Source organism: Microtus ochrogaster, unplaced genomic scaffold, assembly GCF_000317375.1.
Source record: "Microtus ochrogaster isolate Prairie Vole_2 unplaced genomic scaffold, MicOch1.0 UNK11, whole genome shotgun sequence".
Classification (NCBI taxonomy): Eukaryota; Metazoa; Chordata; class Mammalia; order Rodentia; family Cricetidae; genus Microtus; species Microtus ochrogaster.
The window spans coordinates 8257500-8281066 of NW_004949109.1; the positions used below are offsets into that span (position 1 = coordinate 8257500).

The 23567-nt window shown below is 37.4% G+C and overlaps 1 protein-coding gene across 3 annotated transcripts in view; it reads right to left on the minus strand.

The window, feature by feature from the left end:
• The window catches only part of Mpp6 (membrane palmitoylated protein 6), a 100898-nt gene that overhangs the window by 44383 nt on the left and 32948 nt on the right, over positions 1-23567 (minus strand). For all 3 annotated transcript variants that reach the window (XM_013353560.2, XM_005366620.3, XM_026788975.1), the window contains one exon: positions 6869-6987. In XM_013353560.2, the coding sequence (XP_013209014.1) occupies positions 6869-6985 (117 nt within the window). In that variant the 5' untranslated portion in view covers positions 6986-6987. Of the gene's footprint in view, positions 1-6868; positions 6988-23567 lie in introns of those variants that run through there.

Here is a 23567-nt window from a genome sequence, read left to right on the forward strand (position 1 = left end):
TAGTAAGATTAATATGAAGAACCAATTTCTAAAATGAAAATATTCAAGATCAATTTAATAGCCAGGCATGGTGACACATGCCTGTAATCAAAACTCTTGAGAGTGGAAGCAAGAAGATCAGGAAGATCAAGGCCATTTTTAGCTATAGTGAGCCTGAGGGCAACTGGGAACATGAGAATCTATGGAAACATTAACAAAAAAAAAAATCAATTTCATTTTTTCCTAGAACAGAAATACAGAACCATAGTTATAATATGTAGTTATTAAAGCTTTGAGGCACTGTGGGAAAAAACCTTGAGACCATTAATTTACTTTAACATCAAAACTTATTTAATAATTTCAAGGGTTAAGTGCCAACTTGAACTTAATTCTTTAAACTAACAGGGTCACAGGAAACCTTAAAAAACAGTTAAGAGCAGTTCACAGTAGAGCACACCCCCACAGGAGGCTAGCCTGGTCTACATAGCAAATTCCAGGTAGGCAACAAGGCTATATAGTGAGACCCTGTATTAAAAAAAAAAAATTAAAGGGGCAAATGAATCACATGTTTGATTAAATGAGTCTTTTCCTTTAAGAAATGATGTATTAATTAAGGTTACTATTGCTGTGATAAAACACCATGACGGAAAGCAACATGGGGAGGAAAGGGCAGATGCTCTGCTTACATACCCTGAGTCACGGTCCTTTGAGAGAAGCTAAGGCAGAAACTCAAACAGGGCAGGAACCTGGAGGCAGGAGCTGATGCAGAGGCCACTGAGGTGTGCTGCTTACTGCCTTGCTCCATATGGCTTGCTCAGCCTGCTTTCTTATAGAACCCAGGACCACCAGCCCAGGATCTCCACCCACCAAGGGCTGGGTCCTCTCCCATTAACCACTAATTAAGAAAATGCCCTATATAGGCTTGCCTACCGCCTGAACTTATGAGGGCATTGTCTCAATTGAGGTTACCTCCTCTCAGATGAATCTAGCTTGTGTCAAAGTTGAAACAAAACTGTTCAGGACAGATGGTAGTAACTCTCAGCTTGAAACATGTAAGTTTCTAAATGGTCAAAAGAATCATTGTAATAGTTCTTGGAAACACAGGCGACTTCTTTGTAGCAACTGACAGGCTAATTCTAAAATTCATACATAACTGCAAGGAAGCCAAACATGCCAAAACAAACAAACAATCCTGTCTCTGCATTTTTATTATTTGGACTATAACTGGTGCCCAACATTTGGGGTACAAATTCATGAAAAAAGCTGTTTTTCTGAAGCATTTTAGCCACCAGCACAGGCCAGAGCTGCAGAAGAAAGCTCCACCCAGCTAGGCTTCGGTCTCTGTCTCTGTCTCTCTCTCATATTCCTTTCCTCCCTCTCTCTCCTGATGATATGGGATTCCCATATATATCATATTCATATGCTGTGAATATGTTTTATTACTATTGGTTAATAAAGAATGTTCTTTGGCCTATGGCAGGGCAGAATATAGTTAGGCCAGAAAACTAAACTGAATGTAGGGAGAAAGAAGGTGGAGTCAGGCAGAAGTCATGTAGCTGCTGAAGGAAAAAGAAGCGAGAACCTTAACAGTAAGCCACAGCCAGTACACAGATTAATAGAAATTGGTTAATTTAAGACATAAAAGCTAGCTAGAAATATGCCTGAGTCATCAGCCAGTGTTAATTAATACAGTGTCTGTGATTATTCAGGTCTGGGCATCAGGGAAATGAAAGTACAGTTTCTGTTTACAGGTTCTGCTTCAAACAAGGTGGAAGGTGAAGGTTGTCACCCAAAGTTGTTCTTTGCACCCTGGCATGCTGATGCTTGTACTCGCACACATGAATGTGCTCACGTGTCCAGAAGTCCATGCATACACACACAATGTAAAATAAGGAAACTAAAAAGATGATCTACTGATTAGGAGAAAATATTTGTAAATTATTTATCAGATAAATTACCTATATCTGAACCAGGGATGGTGGCTCACACCTTTAATTCCAGCACTCAGGAGGTAGAAGCAGGCAGATTTCTGAGTTCACAGCAATAGAAACCCTAACAACCTAAACAGACCTATAACAAAGAGGCTATTGAAACAGCAATAAAAAGCTTTCTGTCTAAAAAAATACAGGTCCTGATGGATTCAGAGAATTTACCAGAATTTGAAAGAAAAGTAACCAATCCTTCTTAAACTCTTAAAAAATAAAAGAGAAAGGAAAAAGAAAAAGAAAGAAAACAGGAGGAACACTTGCAAACTTGTACTATGAGGGTAGTATTATGGTAATACTCAAACCAGATAAAGAAACAAGAACAAATCAAAACTACACAGCAATAACTCTGAAGATACAAACCCCTCAGTAAATATTAGCACACTGAATTACAAGCACATATCAAAAAGACCAATGCAGAGTTGGTTCAACATACTTAAGTCAAAATATATAGTAATTCATACAAATGGACTTAGACAAAAATCACATGATCATCTCAATAGAACCAGAAAAGGACTGTGACAAAATCCAACATGCCTTAATGATAAGAAGTCCTAGACAGAGTAGATCTGCAGGGAACATACCTCAACATAATAAAAGTTGAATTATCCCCACTCCTTTTCAATATAGTGCTGCAAGCAACAGCCAGAATAAGACAAGAGAAGGAAATTAAAGGATTACAAATATAAAAATAAAAGGTCAAATTATTCCTATTTGCATATGAATATTATAACAAGTTATTACTGTTTTGTCTGTTGTAATTGCTAGCTAATCTTAAGAATTTTAAAACTGGGGCAAGAGAGATGGCTCAGCTGTTAAGAGCACTGTCTGCTTTTGCAGAGGACCTGGGTTCAATAACTAGGATCCACATGGTGATTCACAAACATCTGTAACTCCAGTTGCAGGGATCCAACACCGTCTTCTGGTTTCCTTGGGCAGGAAACATGCATGTGGTGTACAGACATACAGGAAGGCAAAACACTCATACACATAAAATAAAATTGATTTTAAAACAAACAGAAGACTTAAATCTATGCTTGTCAGGAATGCAATTCTGAAATTTTCTTTTATCAAAATATTTTTATATTCAAGGTAACATTAGTGTTTTCTTCCTTTTCCCTTTTCTGGAAAAAAATATGTAAAATTAGTATTATTTCTTCACTAAATGTTTGGTAGAATTTACAGTAAAGAGACGTGGAGCTTCTTTTATACGATGCTTTACACTTCAAACATCCATGTTTGAGAACTAGATACAGAGCTACTGAAGTTATCTCTTATGTGAGGCTTCTCTTTTAAGAAATTAAGTTACACTTAAGTTGTCACAGTCATGGTCACAAAACTGTTTACAATTGAAAAGAAATGTTAAGCCTGGTGGTGGTGGTGGTGTCACATGCCTCTAAACCCAGCACTTGGGAGGCAGTGGTACGGTGGATATTCCAACATGGTCTACAGAGTGAGTTCCGGGAGAAACCCTGTCTCAGAAAAAAGATAAATGTTTACTTTATATGTGTGGGTATTTTGGCTGCATGAATATCTAAGGATCACATCTGTGTCTCATGCCCAAGAAGCCAGAAGAGTGCACTGGATCCTCTGGAACTGGCATTTACAGAAGGTTGTGAACAACCATCTATGTGCTGAGAATCAAACCCGGATCTCTCCAGCTCCAGGTCATAAATTTCTTATTATCCTTGCAACAATGTCTGTGGATTTGTTGTGGTGTCCTTTTTTTCTTTAAACCCAAGGCAGTAATTTTTGTTTACTTGGAGGTATATTGACTTTATTAATATATTATCATAAGTTGTAATAATTTTTCTGTCACATTTTTATTGCTCACTTCTTTCTGTTTATTTGCATTGCATTTTCCCATTTGGGCATTGCTATTTTCTAACACAGAAATTTTCTTTTTTGGCTTTGTAGCACATTTTGGTTCTGTCATGCATTTGCAATTCCTCACTCAGTTCAAGGTATTTTGTTTGTGATTTCTCTCTTCACTCACGGTTCTTTAAGTCATTCTTATTAGTTTATCTCAACTTGACACAAACTAGAGTCATCTGGAAGCAAAGAACCTCAATTGAGACAATGCCTCCATAAGGATCGCCTGGGGGAGGGGGGCAATCCATGCAGGGTATTTCCTTGACTAATGGATTGATATGGGAGAGTCAGATTACTTTCAGTGGTGCTACCTGGGCAAGTCATCCTGGGCTAAGAAAGCAGGCTAAGAAAGCCAGGAGGAACATTAGGGTTCTCTGAGACCGAACACTCATCTATTTTCTGATTTTAAACCATTTCTACTTTCTCTCCTTGTTCTTTTTTGGGAAGGGAAACACACACGTTAGAGCTTGGCTGTGCATCTTACATACAAGAACATTCACTGTTCTATATTGTGATTGGACTTTCCATGAGTTTCAACTGGGGTTTTTTTCAGCTGATCTATTTTCTAGTTTTCAATACTTAAACCCATCAAATGAGATAATTTCAGATATTGTATCTCAGTGTTAAAATGTCAATTAGATTTGATGCACATTCTCTAATGTCAGTATCTCTTTTTCTCTTGTTTATTAAGATGGGCTAATGGCCATGTTCAAGTCCTTACTTAAAAACTCTACTAAAAGAATAATTCATGGTAACACTTACACTGTTTTTCTGCTGACTAGTCACATAATCCCGCCTCGCAGCATGTCTAGCTTCTCTTCAATTTCTTGTTGCAGTGAGAGAAGTGGATTGTTGTGACTTACTGAGAAGCAGATGTTCCTCCCTCACTGCAAATTCTTTATGCTGCATGAGTATTTAACTACCACTGTTTTTATTTAATAAAAATCTGCTTGAATGTTGGTTATCATTGATCAATTCTGGTTTTTTTTTTTTCATCTTTTGTGTACCTATGCTGTGTGAGTGTAAGAGAGAGAGACTAGACGGGGACGGACAAGAGAGAACAAGCACACAATGAGTGTGTGAGTACAGGTATGTACACCCACTATTCCACAGAGAAAGCGAAGAGACCAACTGGGGTATCAGTCCTGCCTTTCACCTTATTTAAAACAAAGTCTCTTTGTTTCTTTTTTGGTGCTTCTTAAACACACACCACCACCACCACCACTACCACCACTACCACCACCACCACCACTGCCACTGCTGCCACCGCCAAGCTTTAGGTGGGTTTGGAAGACTTGAATTCAGGTATTCACACTTACACAGCACTTTACCCTCTGAATTATCTGCCCAGCCTTTTTTTTTAATCACAAAGAGTACAGTTGCTCCATATGTTTTCCAAAGTAAATCAACCATTTCAACTGCTAAGAATGGTAATCTGATGACTTTCTGAAGGTCCATCATAGGTGGTATAAACCAATCCATTTTCCACTCACAGAACTTGTTGGGAATAAATACACATAAATACCGTCACTCTGCATTAAAATAAATAGAGCACATAACTTAAAAGGCAAGGTTAGAATACCTGGCCTAATCCTTAGTCCTATTATTTACTCTAGTGTATTTTAAAGGCCTTAGGAAACTGCAAACATACTGCAAATGCCTTACATGTTGTTAAGATGTCTAAAGCTACAATAAAAGCCTTAAATTAAACATGAGAACAGGGACAAAAGTGATTCACAGACAATAAAAAGTGACAATCAACAGTATAAGATAAGGGAAGAGTAAAACAACTGTACCAATAAGAGGCCACAGCAAACCTCTTTTAGTATTGGCTTAAATAGCTCCTGTTGACTTCAGCAGGTCCTGAAGCTATGGCTCACACAGTAAGTTGTTAAGGTACAAAACAAGAAGTCAGAATGGGAAGGTAATATCCTGTATATTATAAAAAATACAGCAATAATAAATATGTAAGTTATAAAAACTATTTTTACCACATGACCTCATCATGAGTAACTGTGATGAATGAGCCACATTAATTCATAGTTACTAATGGAAAAGGTGAAAGGGTTTTCTGAAGCCTTAGAACACAACGAAAGACAATAAACAAACAAAAAAACCCCACACAGGTAAGATTAGCATTCTAGCAGTCAATGCAAAACAAAAAGGAAGGGGTGGATCTATGAAAGAGAGGCTGGAGGACCATCAGAATGGCTTTCCAAAAGCAAAACCACCCAGAACAACTTCTAAGGTAAGAGCCAGCAGGGAGTGAAACAGGCAATAAATATACTGAGCTTCCTTGATATTCAAAAACATCATTATTAAGAAACTGCAATTAAAATAAAAAAGAACTACAAATATGGCTGTAAAAAGGTGTGTATTAAATGAGTTAATAAAGTTTGCTCCAGAGTTGATTAAGAGAACACATCTAAAATATTAGAGTTATGGGGAAAAAAATCTAGAATTTCAAAAATAAAATTAAAAAAAAGAACTAAATAAAAGTGATTAAAAATTTAAATGATTAATCCCAGCACTCGGGAGGCAGAGGCAGGTGGATCTCTGTGAGTTCGAGACCAGCCTGGTCTACAAGAGCTAGTTCCAGGACAGGCTCCAAAACCACAGAGAAACCCTGTCTCGAAAAACCACACACACACAAAAAAAATATATTAAATGATAAACAGGTGTAAGTTACAATGTAAAAGAAAAAAAAAAATCAACACCTTGCTGGTATAAAGTGAAGACAGAACCAAAATCCCTTTCACAGGCTCCAGCTCAGCTCTGTTCTCTTATGAATTGTCTAGCTTTAAGGTACTGGATCAACAGCTAAAAGTCATCCTATTTTCTAAGGGCAGAATAGAAACAGCAAGAAAACCTTATCTTTGCATACATTAATATTTCATTATGTGACAAGTGTTATTTGCTATAACTATTCAGAAAGGTGTATCACCTAAATTCCACAACGGTGATCACTGAAAAGACTTCCATAAAAACAATTTTCAAAGTCCTTCAGTAATCTTATGAATGAAATAGTATACCTTAGCAAGTGATTTCACAATAGGATTCTCCATAATCCCCTTGAGAAAAATAAGGTCTATTTCTTCTGCTCCTGTAGATGAGGGCAGCTCCGTAAGGTTTTCTAAAACTTGCTGCATTTCTGATGAGATAAAAGATGAAATAAGAATTAGTGAATACATAAATAAAAGAATACGCAAACTCCAGACCATTGTGGAATAAGAGTGCAAATAAAAAAATTAACAAAACTCTTCTGAAAAATCCTATTTAAGAAAATAAATTGTTTCACATTAATTACTGTCCCATGAACTGGATGAATGTTTATATACAGTTTTGATTTTATAAGACTACACTTAATACACACAAAACTCATTTGCTTTTTTCTCAAATTTAAAGATACTAAACATGAGGAAATAAAAATTTGAAGACTTATAGAAAGTATAGATATAAAATAACACACACACACACAAAATTCCTAAAGTCCAAATTAGATCACTGGTAAATTTTACCAAACATCTAAAAACATAATTAAAACTAAAACTTGACAAATTTTTCAAATAACATAAGCACTTTCTTCTTTGTATGGGAGTGGGGGATGAGGGAATTGAGAGAGGTTTTCATTATGTAGCTCTCGATGGCCTGGAACTCAAGAAATCCACCTCCCTCTGCATCACTATGCTAGGCAAAAACACTTTTGCCAATTTATTCTGTGAAATCAGGTACTTTGGTTCCAAGCCTAGACAAATATAACTCTTAAGAAAATTACAGCTAATATCCCTTAGAAATATACATGTACAAGTAAAACACTAGCTACATAAACTAGAAATATATAGAAAGGATTATACATAAATGCCAAATATAAATTATCCCAGGAATGGAACATATGAAAGTCAATCAATATACTATAACAGAACCCAAGGATATTTCAAACAGATACTCAAGAAAGTGTTAGATAAAATCTAAAACATTGCATGTGAAAGCAAAATACTTTCAAATCCCTCTCTTCCTCCTAAAAGCATTAACAAAGCTTATAAAAAAATTCCTCACCTAGCTAAGGCTGGGCATTCATAAAGAATAAGTTTCCATGTATTTATTTGGGAGCTGGGTGGTGGGCCCCAAAGAGCAATAAGTAATAAAAACATCTACACTTTCCCACTCCCTAGCAGGACCTATTTCAGATTTGTTAATCATCTCTCCTAATCAGATCTGTTAAGAGGTTTTTGTTTGTTCAGGGAGACTTGCTACTCAAGCCTTCTTTCCTTGCTATTTTCTAACTTTTTTTGACCTGGAACTCACTATGTAGACCAGGCTGGCCTCAAACTCACAGAGATCCACCTAGGTCTAGGTAAAAAAATAAAGGAGAATACATACCTTGGACCATTTTTGAGGTCTTCATACATTGCTACTGCTTTTGATCATATGGAATATTAGAACACTAATAAAAGTACCAATCTCCCAGATTTTAAAGGGGGAATCCCCGTTCCCCTCAATTTGGAAGCTCAAATTTTATTTATTATTCCTTTTATTTTTGAGATCATAATTATATCTTAATAGTATAAAAGCTATTAATCATCCTTAACTTTTACTTACCCTGTGTTTTCTTTTTTCTCTCCCTTTTTCTCATTTCTTTTCTCTCTGAGTCAAGGTCTTATTACTACGTAGAACTGACTGGCCTTAAACTCACTATGCAGATCTGGATGGTCTTGACTTTTGTTTCTGCTCCCTGAGTACAGAAATACAGACCTGTGACACCAGCTTAGCTTTTAACTTGATGAAATTTTTAAACATAAGATATAGATATAATTTAATTTTTTTAAAAAAAATATGAGATATGATTTCTCTGTGTAGCACTGGCTGTCCTGGAACTCACTCTGTAGACCAGACTGGCCTCAAACTCACAGAGATTCACCTGCTTCTGCCTCCCAAGTACTGGGATTAGGTATGTGTGTGACCATGGCCAGATGATTTTCTAATAAAAGTGTAATACATACCTCTTTTCACCTACATTCTAAAGACACATAAACAGACAAAGAGGAAGTGTGAGAACAATTAACAAAGGGTAACAGTAGACTGACCCCAACTGACAAGGGATTCTGTCCTTTCCAATATTACAGATAACAGAGTCTGAACTGTTTCTTACAGATGTGTCTTGGGCTATTTTATAGTTTTGAACAGAAACAGGGGTGGGTTTTGTTTTTTCATCGTTTTAGTCCTCTCATGCCCAAACTTCCAATAAAGTACTTTCATTTTTTAAAACAAAACAAACTCTAACAGAAGAGAGAGAACACTCCAAAGTAAAGTATGAATTAAATCAGACATAGTTAACAACAGGAGAACGCTAGTGTATGCAAGCGCTTCCTGTATGAAATAAGCTCTGCTATGGGGGAGCCTTGAGAAGTTGGGCCAGGCAGAGGGAGAGCCAGGCACCAGCGAAGCAAGGAGGTATCCCAGATTTACTCAGATTCCAGGAAGAAAGGAAAGTCTCAGAGTTCAGAAGAAGCTATCTGAACATTCCAATCCTCCATAATCTCTGAAGGAGATATCTCTTAATAAGGTGTAGAAAATGAAACTTTTATATGAATGAGAGAAAAGCTAGTACTTAATCTAGTCCTCCAGTCTCAAATATGAACAAATCAAGAACTAGCATTTAGGAAACCCACATCAATGAACAAGAGGCATCAAATTCAACAAACATAAGCTCTAAACTCCAAAGAGCCACTGAGATGGGGTGGGGAAGGGGTGGCAAGAGGAGGAGGAAATAGAAAAAGACAGGAGCCCGAATCAAAAATGCAACAAAATAAAGCTGAGGGAAAGTCTTAAAAAGAGCAAAGGGGTTGCAAATGTAGCTCGGGAGTAGAGTGCTTGTCTAGAGGCATTTATGGCCTGGGTTTGATTCCTACCAAAAGAGGGAGGAGAAAACAGAAGGGGAGGGTGGAGGGAAAGAGACAGAAAATATGAGAAAACAGAAAACCACTGTGAATCTGTGAATCAAGTAAGTCTTCAATGGGACAAAGGGGTCTGAATGGCGGGCCAACGGGTAAAGGACTGGAAGGGCAAGAAATAATCATTAGATGTTGAAAAGAAAAACAACAACAAAAAATTATTTAAAAGAAAAACAGCTGGGCAGTGGTGGTGCATGCAAGCCTTTAATCCCAGCAGCTGGGAGGCAGAGGGACAGGTAGGGTTGTTGCACAGACAGAATCCGTGTGTGTGTGTGTGTGTGTGTGTGTGTGTGTGTGTGAGAGAGAGAGAGAGACAGAGAGAGACAGAGAGAGACAGAGACAGGGAGGGAGAGAGGGAGGGAGGGAGAGAGGGAGGGAAAGAAAAACCATGGAAACATTTTGAATGTCACAAAAATGGAAAATCAGAAGTGGAAAGGGTGAGTGAATAAAAGGAGAAATAGAAATCAGGAAATCAGTTACATCACAATTAAAAATGCTAATAAATAGCTATTTCGTTATAAATTTTCTGAGTGTCTATATATCAAATCAACAGAGAAAATCAGTACTCTCCCTAAATAGTAGTAACAGCCATTTAAAGGTAAAATAAGATGTTCAGAAATGGTTAAATCATAAAATTAGACTATATATGTCATTTCAAATATATTGAGGACAATTTTTTTTTTTTTTGGATTTTTCAAGACAGGGTTTCTCTGTAGCTTTTGGTTCCTGTCCTGGAACTAGCTCTTGTAGACCAGGCTGGCCTCGAACTCACACGCCTGCCTCCGCCTCCCGAGTGCTGGGATTAAAGGCGTGCGCCACCAACACCCGGCGACAATTTCTAAGAATCACTAATATAAAAAGATGCCAATTCTTTAAGAATGAACCATAATAAAAATCCAATAGAATTTTTAACTTAAAAAATTTACCTGAAATAGAAAACACAGAAAAGTAGCTAATACATCTTTAGAAGCATAAATATATGGGGTTTCCCGAGCTGTCAACCACAAAACACTAGAAAGTGTGCAGCCCTGTCACAGCAATATTTAAATTAAGTACCTAAATGAAATTCAACACACACAAAAAAAGACAGAACATAGCAGATTGATTACTTAACCTTATCACTGTGTCTATTCCCTTCATGATTCCCTCTAGAATACCAGCAAATTATTAATAAGAGTTCAAAAGAAAAGATGAAGAAGAATGGCTGAGGACAAAACATCAGTCCCACATAAAAATAAGCTTGAAAGTGGTAGAAGCAGAAAACTCAGACAAAGGAACAAGCCAATGATGCCGCCTCTGGCATTATTTCTAGAATCTACACATTCTTTCCCCTCTGCCTGACAATGAGTCTTAGCTGCAATAGCATCCTGCCCAGACTGTCACTGCAGTCCGTCTATAACTGTTAGTTTCCCCTCACTGTTACAAACACCTGAGACCAGCGATTTCACAGAGTAAACAGCTATTCGGCTCACAGTTTCATGCAGGACCAACTGCCCCATTGCTTTGGGCCTGTAATGGCATACCATAGCAGAAGCCTATTGCAGTGCAGAGCTGTTTACCTCAAAGCCAAGATAAGAGAGAAAGGGACCAACGTATCACAACTCCTTTTGAGGGCATGCCCTCAATAAAAATCTCCCATGAGGCCCTACTTCTTAAAAGTTTTGCCACCACCCAATAGCACCATGGGGTGGGAACTTTTGGGGGGCATTCCAGATCCAAACCATGGCAACGACCCAAAAGGAAGTAATTAAAATGTAAAATTTAAGGCTTTTAAGCCTTTTAATACATTGCTGGATTCAAGCTACACCAACCTTTGTAGCCTTGACACAAAATCTTCTGTTTGCCACTGCTTATAGACAACCACCTTTGCACAGCTAATTCACACACATCTTTCAGAAGCAGAATTTCAACCTCACTGGTTGCTCCAATTAGGAGATATATATATAATTATATGTGATTTTGTTCAAAGCACAGTTTCTTGTCAAATTCTGAGAAATGCAGAAACCCTACCTATCTTGCTCCTATCTGAATCCCAAAGAACTAGGATGCAGTTTGGTACATTTAAAGTTCTCAATGATGCATTTTCAATGCATCTTAACAACTACTTTCCAAACTATGTATTTATTCCCATGAATTATTTCACAAGGTATGACAGAAGTGGTGTGTTTAACTATTTGTATTACTGAAGTGGAATAGTGAACAGTAATATTTTCTACTGTTATACTTCCAAGCATTCTAAAACACCATGTAAAGCAATTTTAATAAAGTGAATAATACTTAACTACCTATATTCTTTGCTACAAGTTTCACAACAGCACTTTACAAAAGTGTTTCTACTCTGTTTAGAACTGAAAGTTATCAAGTGAACTAGTCTAAGTATTCAGTTAGGACTAGATTACTATTTAATATTTAAAATACCTTTGTTACCATATTTGATGCAATGTTCACACTCATTTAATTCAAGAAACTGATTTTCCAAATGAAAATATGGTAACTTAAGTACTAAATCAAGACATTAAAATTATTTATATTTTAAACATAAAACAATCACATACCTGATACCTGCTGCTTAATTTACAAAATCAGTAAAATGCCACATAAAAAAAATCACTACATATTTGGAAAAATGTTAAGAAAGTACCAAAAGTCATTTAGATAATTATCCTGTGCTTGTAACAGAGCAGCAAAATTTTTATGAAATACAATTCCAAGAAAAGGCATAACAAAAGAATCCAATGAAATAGGAATGCTTCCTTAAAGATCAGATTTTGAAAAAAATACTGATCACTGTTGGGGGCCAGGTAGGGCTAAATGTCCTGTGTGTGTAACAAGGAATGCTATGCTTTGGTTCCCTGCAGGGGCATGAATGGCAAGGCCAGCAATCGTCTGCCATCAGAGCTCCAGGGGGCTTGAGGCCAGGGCCTTGAACTTGACATTTTCCCTGTGAAGTTGTGGTCAAATGTTCCAGACACTGGGATATGAAATGCTTTGCCTACTACAGGGACTCAGGCTCCCGAAATTCTGCCGTTTGATGTTCTTTACTGATTTGTCTTCTGCTTTCCTATTTGAAGGATATATAAGGAGCTATCATACTAATAAACTGGCTGGCTGGGGGTAGCAGCCCTTGTAGCCCCCCTGACCTCAGCTGTTGACTGTTTATTTTTCTCATTCCCTAAAAGAAAAACATTTTATAAAATGACAACATACTGTCAAGATCCATACCCTGGGATTCCCATATATTATATTGAGGCAAAGAAGAAAACAACAAATTCAAATGTGCAGAGTATATTTCACCCTTTATTCAACACGTTATACACAACTGGATGAAGGAAACAGACACCATTTCTCCTCTAAAAATTCAACTTAGAGAAGTATGTGTGTGATAGGCAGGAATTTAAGGGAACAGTACTTCAGAATGGCTAAGAGCCTCTACTCTGCCACTTGACTAGCCCTGAAAACTTGGGTAGACAACTTAGCCTTCCCAAGCCAGTTTCTTTTATCTGTTAAGTAGGCAGTGCCGGAAGGTTGCCAAGCTAAATGAAATATGAAAACGCTCCAAGGGTACCCCCTTATGGTACTTGTAAAATCAGTGCCAGGGAGGCAGAGACAAGAGCATTTCTGGGGCTTGCTGGCCACTTAGCCCAGCCTAATTACAAATTGTGTAATTCACAGTTCACTGAAAGATTCCATCACACAAACAGGTGGATGATTCCTCAGGAATGACTCCTGAGTGAACTTTGACCTCTAGATATGTATTGTTCTCACACCCACAGGAAAAAAATTAAAAGAAAAAAGAAAACTAATCTGAAGCACAGTAATTTACTTACAAGGTTTCTGCAACTTTATAAAGAAAATCATCTTTTTTATTTTAAGCATCCCTATGCTGCTGATTAATTCAGAAAGAGCACACTGCCATGTTTTTAATGAACCTATCAATGCTCCCTCATAAACCAATCACCTTGTAACAGAGACTAGTGTAACTTTCTGGCACTTTTTAAAGACATAGTTTCATGAAGTCTAGAATGACCTTGGATTTCTGAGCTTCCTGCCTCCACTTCAAATTCTGAGATTACATACAAATGCCACCAACCCTAGCTTCAATCTCAGTTCTTAGAAACAATTTCCAGGACATGCCATGCTTCCAGAAAGATGTCCTCTCAAACAGAAAGAAGTAGATTTTATAAGAAGAACTATTAAATCAGTAAGTTCTAGCCAGACACAATGACACAAGTCAGTAATTCTAGCACTTGGAAGACTAAGTTAAGAAAATTCTAAGGTCAGCATAGGCGATACGGTGATTTCTACGCCAGCCTCTGCTACTTAGTACAACACTGCAGCAGAAACATCACTGCCAACCACCATCACCCTGGATGACAAACAGTACACAAACAATGAAATATTCCATTTTGAATGACTAAAAGCATTAAAATGTGAAATTAGGAGCCCAAAATGTAAAGATAGAATTTAAATTCACTTTGAATACCTTCAAGCCTTCTGCTATCTACTATAAATATTTTGTTCTTAAAGAAAAATTCACACTTTTCCCTAAAGAGAGACAAAGATGAGGCAATCACACAAAGTCTCCACAGTATAAATCTCACGGCTGTCAACAAGCTTCCTGGTTCTACAGAATCATCAAGCTGTTCTGTTTAATTTCTTACTAACTTGGTTTTGTGTGTGAAGATCCTGACATATTTTCACAGATTTCTTCCTGAATGTAAGTGCCTTGCTCTACTGTGAAAAGGAGTTCTTAAAATTTTAGTTTTGATTAATCTTGTATGCAGCAATCTTAATTCTTTTACTGGCATTAACAGTTTGTCGAGATTGAGTTGGATTTTTTACACACACTATGATGTAATAGTTATCATCTACAAGTAAGAACAACTAAGTAACTTTGTGGAAAAATCTGGATGGGGATTTACTTTCTCTTCAAGACACTAGAATAATTTTCTTCCTTATAATAGTTTAACAAATTTGTGTTCATTTAGGGAATTCATTAAAATTTTATTGGCATAAAACTTTTTTCATTATCTACAAATAAAATCTTGTAAATCAACCAAGTGTGGAAATATCTAGATATTACCATTTATAATTTTCATCATTTAACTATTCTAGTCAAACTTACCACTATTGTTTACCTTAGTAATCATTTTTTCTCATAGAAAGATATGGTCAATCACTATTCTTTATATAAAAACAACATGATAGGTCATTAACTGTAGCAAAAATTAAGAATATTCACAATTAAGTGGATAAAGATTATAAAAAACCTCATGTGAGTTCAAGTCAATTTTGCCAGCAATAAATTATGAACAGCTGTTTTAAGTGACTGTTTGAAACTGTGGACTGATGCTCTTACAGGTAACTCTCTAAATCTATGTACCACCACATCTACACTTCTATATGTGCATCTTCCATGCCTGAGGTACAGCATCACTGCATACTTTCCTATGTCCTCCAGGTCTGAAGTAGCAACACATACACTTCATCTTCAGTAAGACTTAACTTACTGTATATGTATGAGTGTGTTTCCTGAGCCTATGTATATGTACATATACATGTACATGTACATGTGAATGCCTGCTGTCAGTGAGGTCAGAAGACAGCCTCGGGTCCTTGGATTCGAGAGCTATGAATGGTTATGAGCCACCACTTATTTATCTAAGTGCTGGGAACTCATTCCTGTGTAAGGGCAATAAGTGCTCTTAACCACTGGGCCAGCAATCTCTTCAGCTTCCTATCTGTCACTTTAATAGAGCTGTTTAAGAGTTTAATTGGCATGTATGAAGAAACAATACCTTTATGTGTAGATTATCTAACACACTATTTAACTTATTTATATGAAACATTTAGGTTATTTCCAACTATTTTTGTTATTATGATTATTGTATAGTTTTATGAGTATGTCTATAGCTTAAATTTCTGGACATGGAATTTCTCTATCAATAACTATTTTTATCAATATAGTTATAAATCGGCATTTCAAGAAGTAACACTAATTTACAATATGCTTTTTTAGTCATTTATTTTTTAAAGTTCTTTGAAATTTAAGTGTAACTACATATAAAAAGTATATACTCTGATATATATATATATGTTAAGCATTAAGATAATAAAAAATTCATCTCTTTCAGAAGAACCAGAAGTACCTCTTTGTGATCCTTCTTGCCCTTGACCCCTTATATCTCTTTCCCCACTGTATAAAGCATCTACTGCTCTATACTAGACAAGTTTGCTGACTTTAGAATTCTGATAAATTCCAGCACTCAACAATGAATGTTTCCCACCAATTGTAAGGATTCAAAGCCTACCATATTTCTAATAAGATTTACCTAATGACTACGTTGCTTTTATCTAAGTAGACCTATCAAATGATTTAGATCTTCTAGCCCCTCACTTACTACTGCTCAGTATTCCACATGCTTTATTAAAGCTCCTGGCTATTAATGTACATCTGATGATATTCCTGTCCCTCTCCAGTAGGTTCTGTTTCATAAAAGTGGTTGATATGTCACATGGTACACAGTTATGAATGTTATCCTGTATAAGATGTCCCTTTTCATTTTTCTTCCTTCCCTCCTTCCTTTTTTTTTCTTGTGTGTGTGGGGGGGCAGAGGGGAAGGAAGAGCTGATTTTTGTCTTAAACAGTCTCACAAACTGAAAATCTACCCAAGGATGGTCTTCCACAGCTGACTCCTCAGCCTCTGTCTGCGTGCTGAGAGCACAGGTGGATGCTGCCATGCCCAGCTCCTCCTTTTTCATTCCTAATGCTCAAGAACTCGGTGTTTTACTTGGCCAACAATCAGTGTCCTGCACTTGCCCTTTGCCTCGACACCTTTTGCTAGCCCTTTACTTTTAATCATTCCGGAAAATTTTGTTTTAGATAAGCTCTATTAGATACAACATATTTTATATAGTAAGTTTTCTTATTTGGTAAATTAAAAATATTTCTTTAAAAAAGACTAATCTCATCCAGATCTACAATTATTATTGTTGTGTTCTATGATATTTGATATAGTTTCTTCTATGAGAAGCATATTCTTGCTTGTTAAAGTTGTTTGTATTTAGGAGTCTGTAACTATGTTCTAGTATTTGCTATATAGCTCTATAATAGACCTTCCCACATAGCACTTTTACTTTTATGTTGTTTTTTTTTTTTAACTGTTTACTGTATTTGCTACTAGGACCTTTAAAAAACAAATTTTAACACCAATCCATACAATAAGTTCTTATTTTCCCCCGACTCTTTTATTATTGTTTTATTATTTTCCACTTGTCATGTTTATTTATACTCCTACTTATGAATTTAAATTGTATTTCTGCCAAGTAAATACCAAAGATTAGCAATGGTGTAAGTTTAGCATGATAAAAAATAACTAAGTTCTTCAAAATGTTCATAATGCCATTCAGATCCGTACCACGAATATGCCACCCACTAGTCAATGCAGAACTTGAGTAGTGGCCCACCAATAGACAGCACCTTATAAAATATGTGTACAATTAACTTCAAAGAGTCTCTTCCAGATCTCCTCTCTTCCTAATTGTCAAGCAAAAAGGTGGAGCTTTGTTCATTTCACTGTGACACATAATTTCTACAACTAGATTCGTGTCCAAGTTTAAGGAGTGAGACAACACAGAAAAACAAAATTAAATGGGATTTGACCTATCCTCTTGGGAACAGTTTCTCCCAATGAAGAGGAAAGTCCCTTCTTTCCTCTTGAGTTTTAAGCTTTAGTGATTATATAACCACATCAAGACTGCTGCCAAAGGATTCCTGCAGAATGAGGAAAAGACATCAGAAAAGGAGGTAGAGAGGATAGAGACTGGGAATGGGAAGAAGTGGCGAAGGGAGGGAAAGGATGGGAAGGATAGAGGCATGGAGACAGATTCTTGAATTCCTGCTGATGGTTAGAATAAAACCCATCAGTTACTTTTACAAAGCTATGACAAAAATCCCCGGGGAAAATAATTTAATGGGAAGAATTATTTTTATTTGTGGTCTAAGAGGGTTAGGACTACAGTTGCATATGGCAGCAGAGATGTACCTCATGGTAAACAGAAGATAGATAGATAGATAGATAGATAGATAGATAGATAGATAGATAGATAGATAGATAGATAGATAGATAGATAGATAGACAGACTAGAAAGGAGCAGAGACCAGGAACAAGCCACAAAAGCAGCCCTCTCTTCAACTTTCTCTAGCTAGAGCAAACCTTTTAAAGTTTATACTACATTTTTAAACACCACCAACAACAAGAGACCAAGCTTTCAAAAGCATGAGCCTAGCGGAGCAAGCCACATAGCCATCTCATAATGCAAAAATATATTTAGCTCATCACCAACCATCCCCCAAAGTCTTGACAATTCAAATAATGCTAAAAATATGTGTTCAAAATGTCTTTTGGAACTCAAGACAAGCAATTGTTGAGACTTTATAAAAACATTCCCATTCAAAAAATGGAGAATGGAAGTAGAGCTAGGAATGGTCAGACCAAAGCAAGACTAAAAGCCCAGCAGAAAAACTCTTCCTGTAACCTATGTCCAGCATCATACATGAGCTCTAAGGGGTGTGAGAGGCCCTGCCTCTATGGCTTTGCTGCTTGCAGTACACACACTGCCTCTCTTCTGAACTGGTGCCACTTGTTACATGGGGCATGTATCAGAAGGTTCATGTTTCAGCATCTCAAATATCTTGAGAATTTCACTGCAGTTTAAGACTTCATCTGCACAACTTCACATACTGCCCTCTCGGGCAGCCTGCAGAATTCCAACTCTCCTACATACTGCCTGGCCTCCCAGATCTTCCTTTGAAATCCGGATGAAATCCTCCCTGCACTGCACAAAGTACAAACCTAGAATCATGTGGTAGACAGTGTCAAGGTCTACTGTCAGCTTGTGCAGTAGCTGGGCAGCTAAGCCCACAAAAGCACTTCCTTTCCCAGGTGGCTCTGTCCAAGCCATAGCAGTTAGAGCTTTCTTCTCAGCTTTTGAAACCTTTACACCTTACTCATGTAAGGGATAGAATCTGGTCAATTGCTGAGAAACATCTAGGCTTGTTTCAAACAATGTTCAATTTCTTAACTTCTTTTAATCGCTTCAGAAATGATGACTTCTTAGCTCCAACTTTACACTGGCTTTTCTGTCAAACCTGAAAGGTATTCAGGTCTTTGAGCCTGCTTTAATTCTCACCATAAGCTTGGCAAAAGAAACCAGAAATCACAGGCAGCATCACAGACTGCTACATTGTCCTGAAAATTTCTCAAGTTTTAATTAGTCTATTAGTCACTTTTAAATCCATCCTCAATCAAAATCCTAAGCATGGATAAATACAGACAAATTATTTGTTTCAGCAAGTAATATGAATGGGTTCTAATCCAGGTCTTGGTAGTGACCTCATTACCACAATCTTATGGGTCAGCCTTTCTGATCTGTGTTGTTATCGGCACTCTGGCTTCTGAGCTTCGCCCAGAATTGCCTGCTATATTCAGATTATACAGCATTCTAGACTATCTCTAAACTCTGCATTCCTCCCATAAACCAATTCTAAAGGAATAAGAACTTTATGACACTAACAACCGAAATTCTCCAGTACTAATCTCCTGTGTGTACCTTCAGAAACTTAGCTGTGACTAAAGGAGGGAACAGTCTCTGGAAGGGACCACTGATTTGGTCTTACAGTTAGTCTGTGGACCTCACTCCTTTGCCTTCAAGTAAGGCTTACCATTAAGGCAGCAGGAACATGTGGAGGAGTCTGTTCATCTCATAGCAGAAAGAATGCAGAGACACTCAAAGGATTAAAGATGAGGCATATCCTTCAAAGACATGCTCTCCAGTTACCTATTTCTTCCAACCATACCCTACCCTTCTAAAGAATCCAGCACCTCCCAAAATAGTGCCTCCAGATAGGGATCATAGCTTCAACACAGGAGCCTGTAGGGATAGTCTATATTAAAATCCTCCCCTGCTTTTCTTTTTCATTTTTTTAATTAAGATTTTTTAATACAATCTTTTCTCAGTTTACATAGCTATCCCTGTTCCCAGTCCCTCCCCTCCTATCGCCCCACTCTATCCCCATCCATCCACTCCTCAGAAAGAGTAAGATTTCCCATGGGAAGTCAAAAAAGCCTGACACTTCACTTTGAGGCAAGATCAAGGCCCTCTCCCCTTTATCTAGGCTGAGCAAAGTATTCTTCCAAAGAGAACGTGCTCTTATACACCAGTTCAAGCACTAGGGATAAATCCTGGTCCCCACTGCCAGTGGCCCCACAGACTGCCCAAGTCTCACAACTGCCCCCACATTAAGTGGGCCTATCAAAAATGGGGTACAGATCTAAACAGAAAATTCTCAGCAGAAAAATAGCAAATAGCCAAAAGACACTTAAGGAATTTTGTTCAACATCCTTAACCATCAGGGAAATGCAAATCAAAACAACTTTGAGATACCATCTTACACTAGTGAGAATGGCTAAGAACTAAAACACGAATGACAGTTTATGCTGGAGAGAATGTGAGTTAAAGGGAACACTCCTGCATTGCTGGTGGGGGTGCAAACTGGTACAGCCACTTTGGAAATCAGAGTGGCGGTTTCTCAGAAAATGGGGAATCAATCTACCTCAAGACCCAGCAATACTACTCTTGGGCATATACCCAAAGGACGCACACTCATACCACAAGGACATTTGCTCAATTGTGTTCATAGCAGCATTACTTGTAACAGCCAGAACCTGGAAACAACTTTGATGTCCCTCAATCAAAGAATGGATAAAAAAAAAATGTGGTATATTTATAAAATGGAATACTACTCAGTGGTAAAACAAACAAACAAACAAACAAAAACTACAACAAAAAATCTTGAAATTCGAGTGCAATCAGATAGAACTAGGAAAAACTATCCTGAGTGAGGTCACCCAGACCCAGATAGACAAACAAGGTATGTACTCACTCATAAGTGGATATTAGATGTAAAGCAAAGCAAACAATCCCAGAGAAGAAGTAACAAGGAGAATGCTAAGAGAGACATACATGAACCCCCCACCAAGAAGAGACAAGATCTCCTGAGAAAATTGGGAGTGTGAGTGTTGGGGGGAAGAGAGGTGAGGGTGGAAGGGGAGGGGAGGAGGAGAACCTTTCTTGCTTTTCAAATCAGAGCTTACGCGTTTTCTTCAGGCATGATTTTGAGTTGTTCTGAGTTCAGGGGAAGGAATGCCAATACCACTTCCCCGCAAAGGTAAACAGTTCAAGGCAGCACTGACTTAGTGCCACTTTCCAGTTATCTTCTCCATCTGAAAACTTACTTTACAGAGTCTGCAAACAGTTGTGCCATGGATTCTGTCCTGGTTTTATAGGCACTCACTGTGAAAAAGACAGGGTCTGCTGTGCTTCTTTTATCTTAAAAGAACCCCTTGTGAGTTCCTTAACCAAAACACTGTGGAAATCTGTAAGGGTTTAGTGTGACAATTCTTCAAATACTTTTCTGGTCTCTTTTTTCCTCTCTCACTGGAATTTTCATCCCAAGACATACTGGAATGTTACACACTGCCCAGCCGGCTTCTGAAGTTCTTTCCATTATCCTTAAACTTCTCCCTCTCTATGGGAATAAAGGCATTTTATTGATCTTCAGATTCACTGTTTCCCCACATCGGCTACTGAACCTATCCAATGCAGCTGCAGTTCAGATATAGAACTTTTTCCAATCTAAACTTTGCATTTGGTTCTTCTAGCCTCTCTGTTGGCTTTCTTTACATTCCTTCAATATATTAAAACAGCCAATTTAATACATGTGTCAGACTTAACATCATGCCCAGTTAATACCTATTGACTGCTTTACTGATTATAACTTACAACATTATTTTTAGTTTTTTCTTTGTTTGTTTTGCACTCATCATGGCTGTTTTGCTGGAGCACCACACTCTTAGTATATCGCAGTAACTGGGGTTTAGTTTGTTTTTCCAGTAATCTGTCTTAACCTACCAAAACCTGTCCCCTTCAATGGCACACAGGCAGGACATCTCAGTCCAGTTTAGCCTGGCCCCCTTGCAGCTGTGCAGAGGGCTTTGCAGCTTAATGAGCAGCCAATGACTTGGGCAAAGGTTGTGATCACACACCTTGAACCTGTCAGTGTCTGTGTATAAGGGCTTGGAAATCCAAGTCCCTTAACTTTTCTTTTTTGTCAGACTCTCTTGGGTCTCCAAGCACATAAAGCATACTTCAGCTCTCCTCTCTAGAGTTAATCATTAAGTTTCTGGTTTTGAGCTCACAAAAACCAAATGTATAACCTTAAGCTAACAAAGCAGCGTGTTTTTTCTGTTACCTCCCAGTAAATTCACCACTTTCAAAAGTGAAGTAATAGGGTGGTTTTTTTTTTTTTGTTCCTTATAGCTCCATCCCAGCTTGCAACAAGCCACACCAATTTACAAGTAGCAGAGATGATTATCTTAGTTCTCTTCCTTTACCAAAATACCCTGCCCTGCCAATTCATTCCCCTCTTCATAAGGGCCATGCGAAGGGTGCTACTCTTGTGGACTAATCTATACCCAATCCATCCCACAGAGGATTGGGATTTCAACCTGAGAATTTGAGGACACAAACATTCCACCAAAGGAATGATGAACAGTCCTCAGCAACTCACTCACCTAGGTGATGAAAAGCCTGAGGTTAAAAAAAAGGTCACAAATTCACCTGTTTTTAGATAAAAATCCATCTGTTTTAAAGAATATTATGTTCCTCGGTTTTTTTTTAACTGCTTTTGGTCAATGTCCAATATCTTTAAATGACCACTTTTGACATTTTTAAATATATAAATTTGCAAAGGGAAATAACAACCTTTTCATGCCAGGATTACCAGAATCTGAGTGCTGTTTCTTCTCATGACAGAGTTTCAAAGTTTTAATTTTCCTGATCCTTCATAGAAACAATTTTCCTTTCAAGTAAAAGATATCATATATGTTATAGCTAATATTTCTTCTCAAGAAGTAACACATCAGGAGTTCATTATGGCATCACTTAAAAACATGGAAAACCCTAAAAACAATGCCAATGACCTCAACACTGGGAAGAGTAAAATAAATGTTACTAAAGTGTATGAAGAATTGGATAGGCTTATGACAATTTCTACAAGATATATTTTCTGTATAGTTACATATTACTAACATAACATTACATTTTGTATGTTTACATTTGTGAAAGATTAAGCATAGAGCCAGGCCTAGTGACAAAAACCTGCAGTTCTAGCTATTCAGGAGTCTGAAACAGGGGAATCACAAGTTTAAGGACAGTGTGCACAACTTAATGATACTCTGTTCCAGCATAAAAAAATGAAAGGACGGCTAAGGATATAGCTAAAAGGTAGAACACTTGCTTGCTATGTATGAAGCCCTAGATGCCATGCTTCCCTCTCTAGCACTGTCCACACACACACATGCATGCATAAAAAAGAGAGAAATGGATAAAAGTTTAGGTTTTCTAGAGATACACACATAAATGCACAGGTATACATCTACAAAGGTATGAGATAAAATATAATAAGATCTACTTCTGAGGAAGGAGCAGAGACAGTCACAGTCAAAAAGCTCTTGGTTTTACCTGGTAATACCTTAAAGTGCTTACACAATTACTGTATTTATGCATAACTGTGCAACAAAACAGTAATTTAACAAAGGGTCTGTCTAACCTATGCACCACTTCTTGAAGAGTCAATAACATCAGGAGCTGTGTACAGATTCAAAAGGATTAAAAAGAACACCTTAGTGGGGAGAGGGAGAGGGAGAGGGAGAGGGAG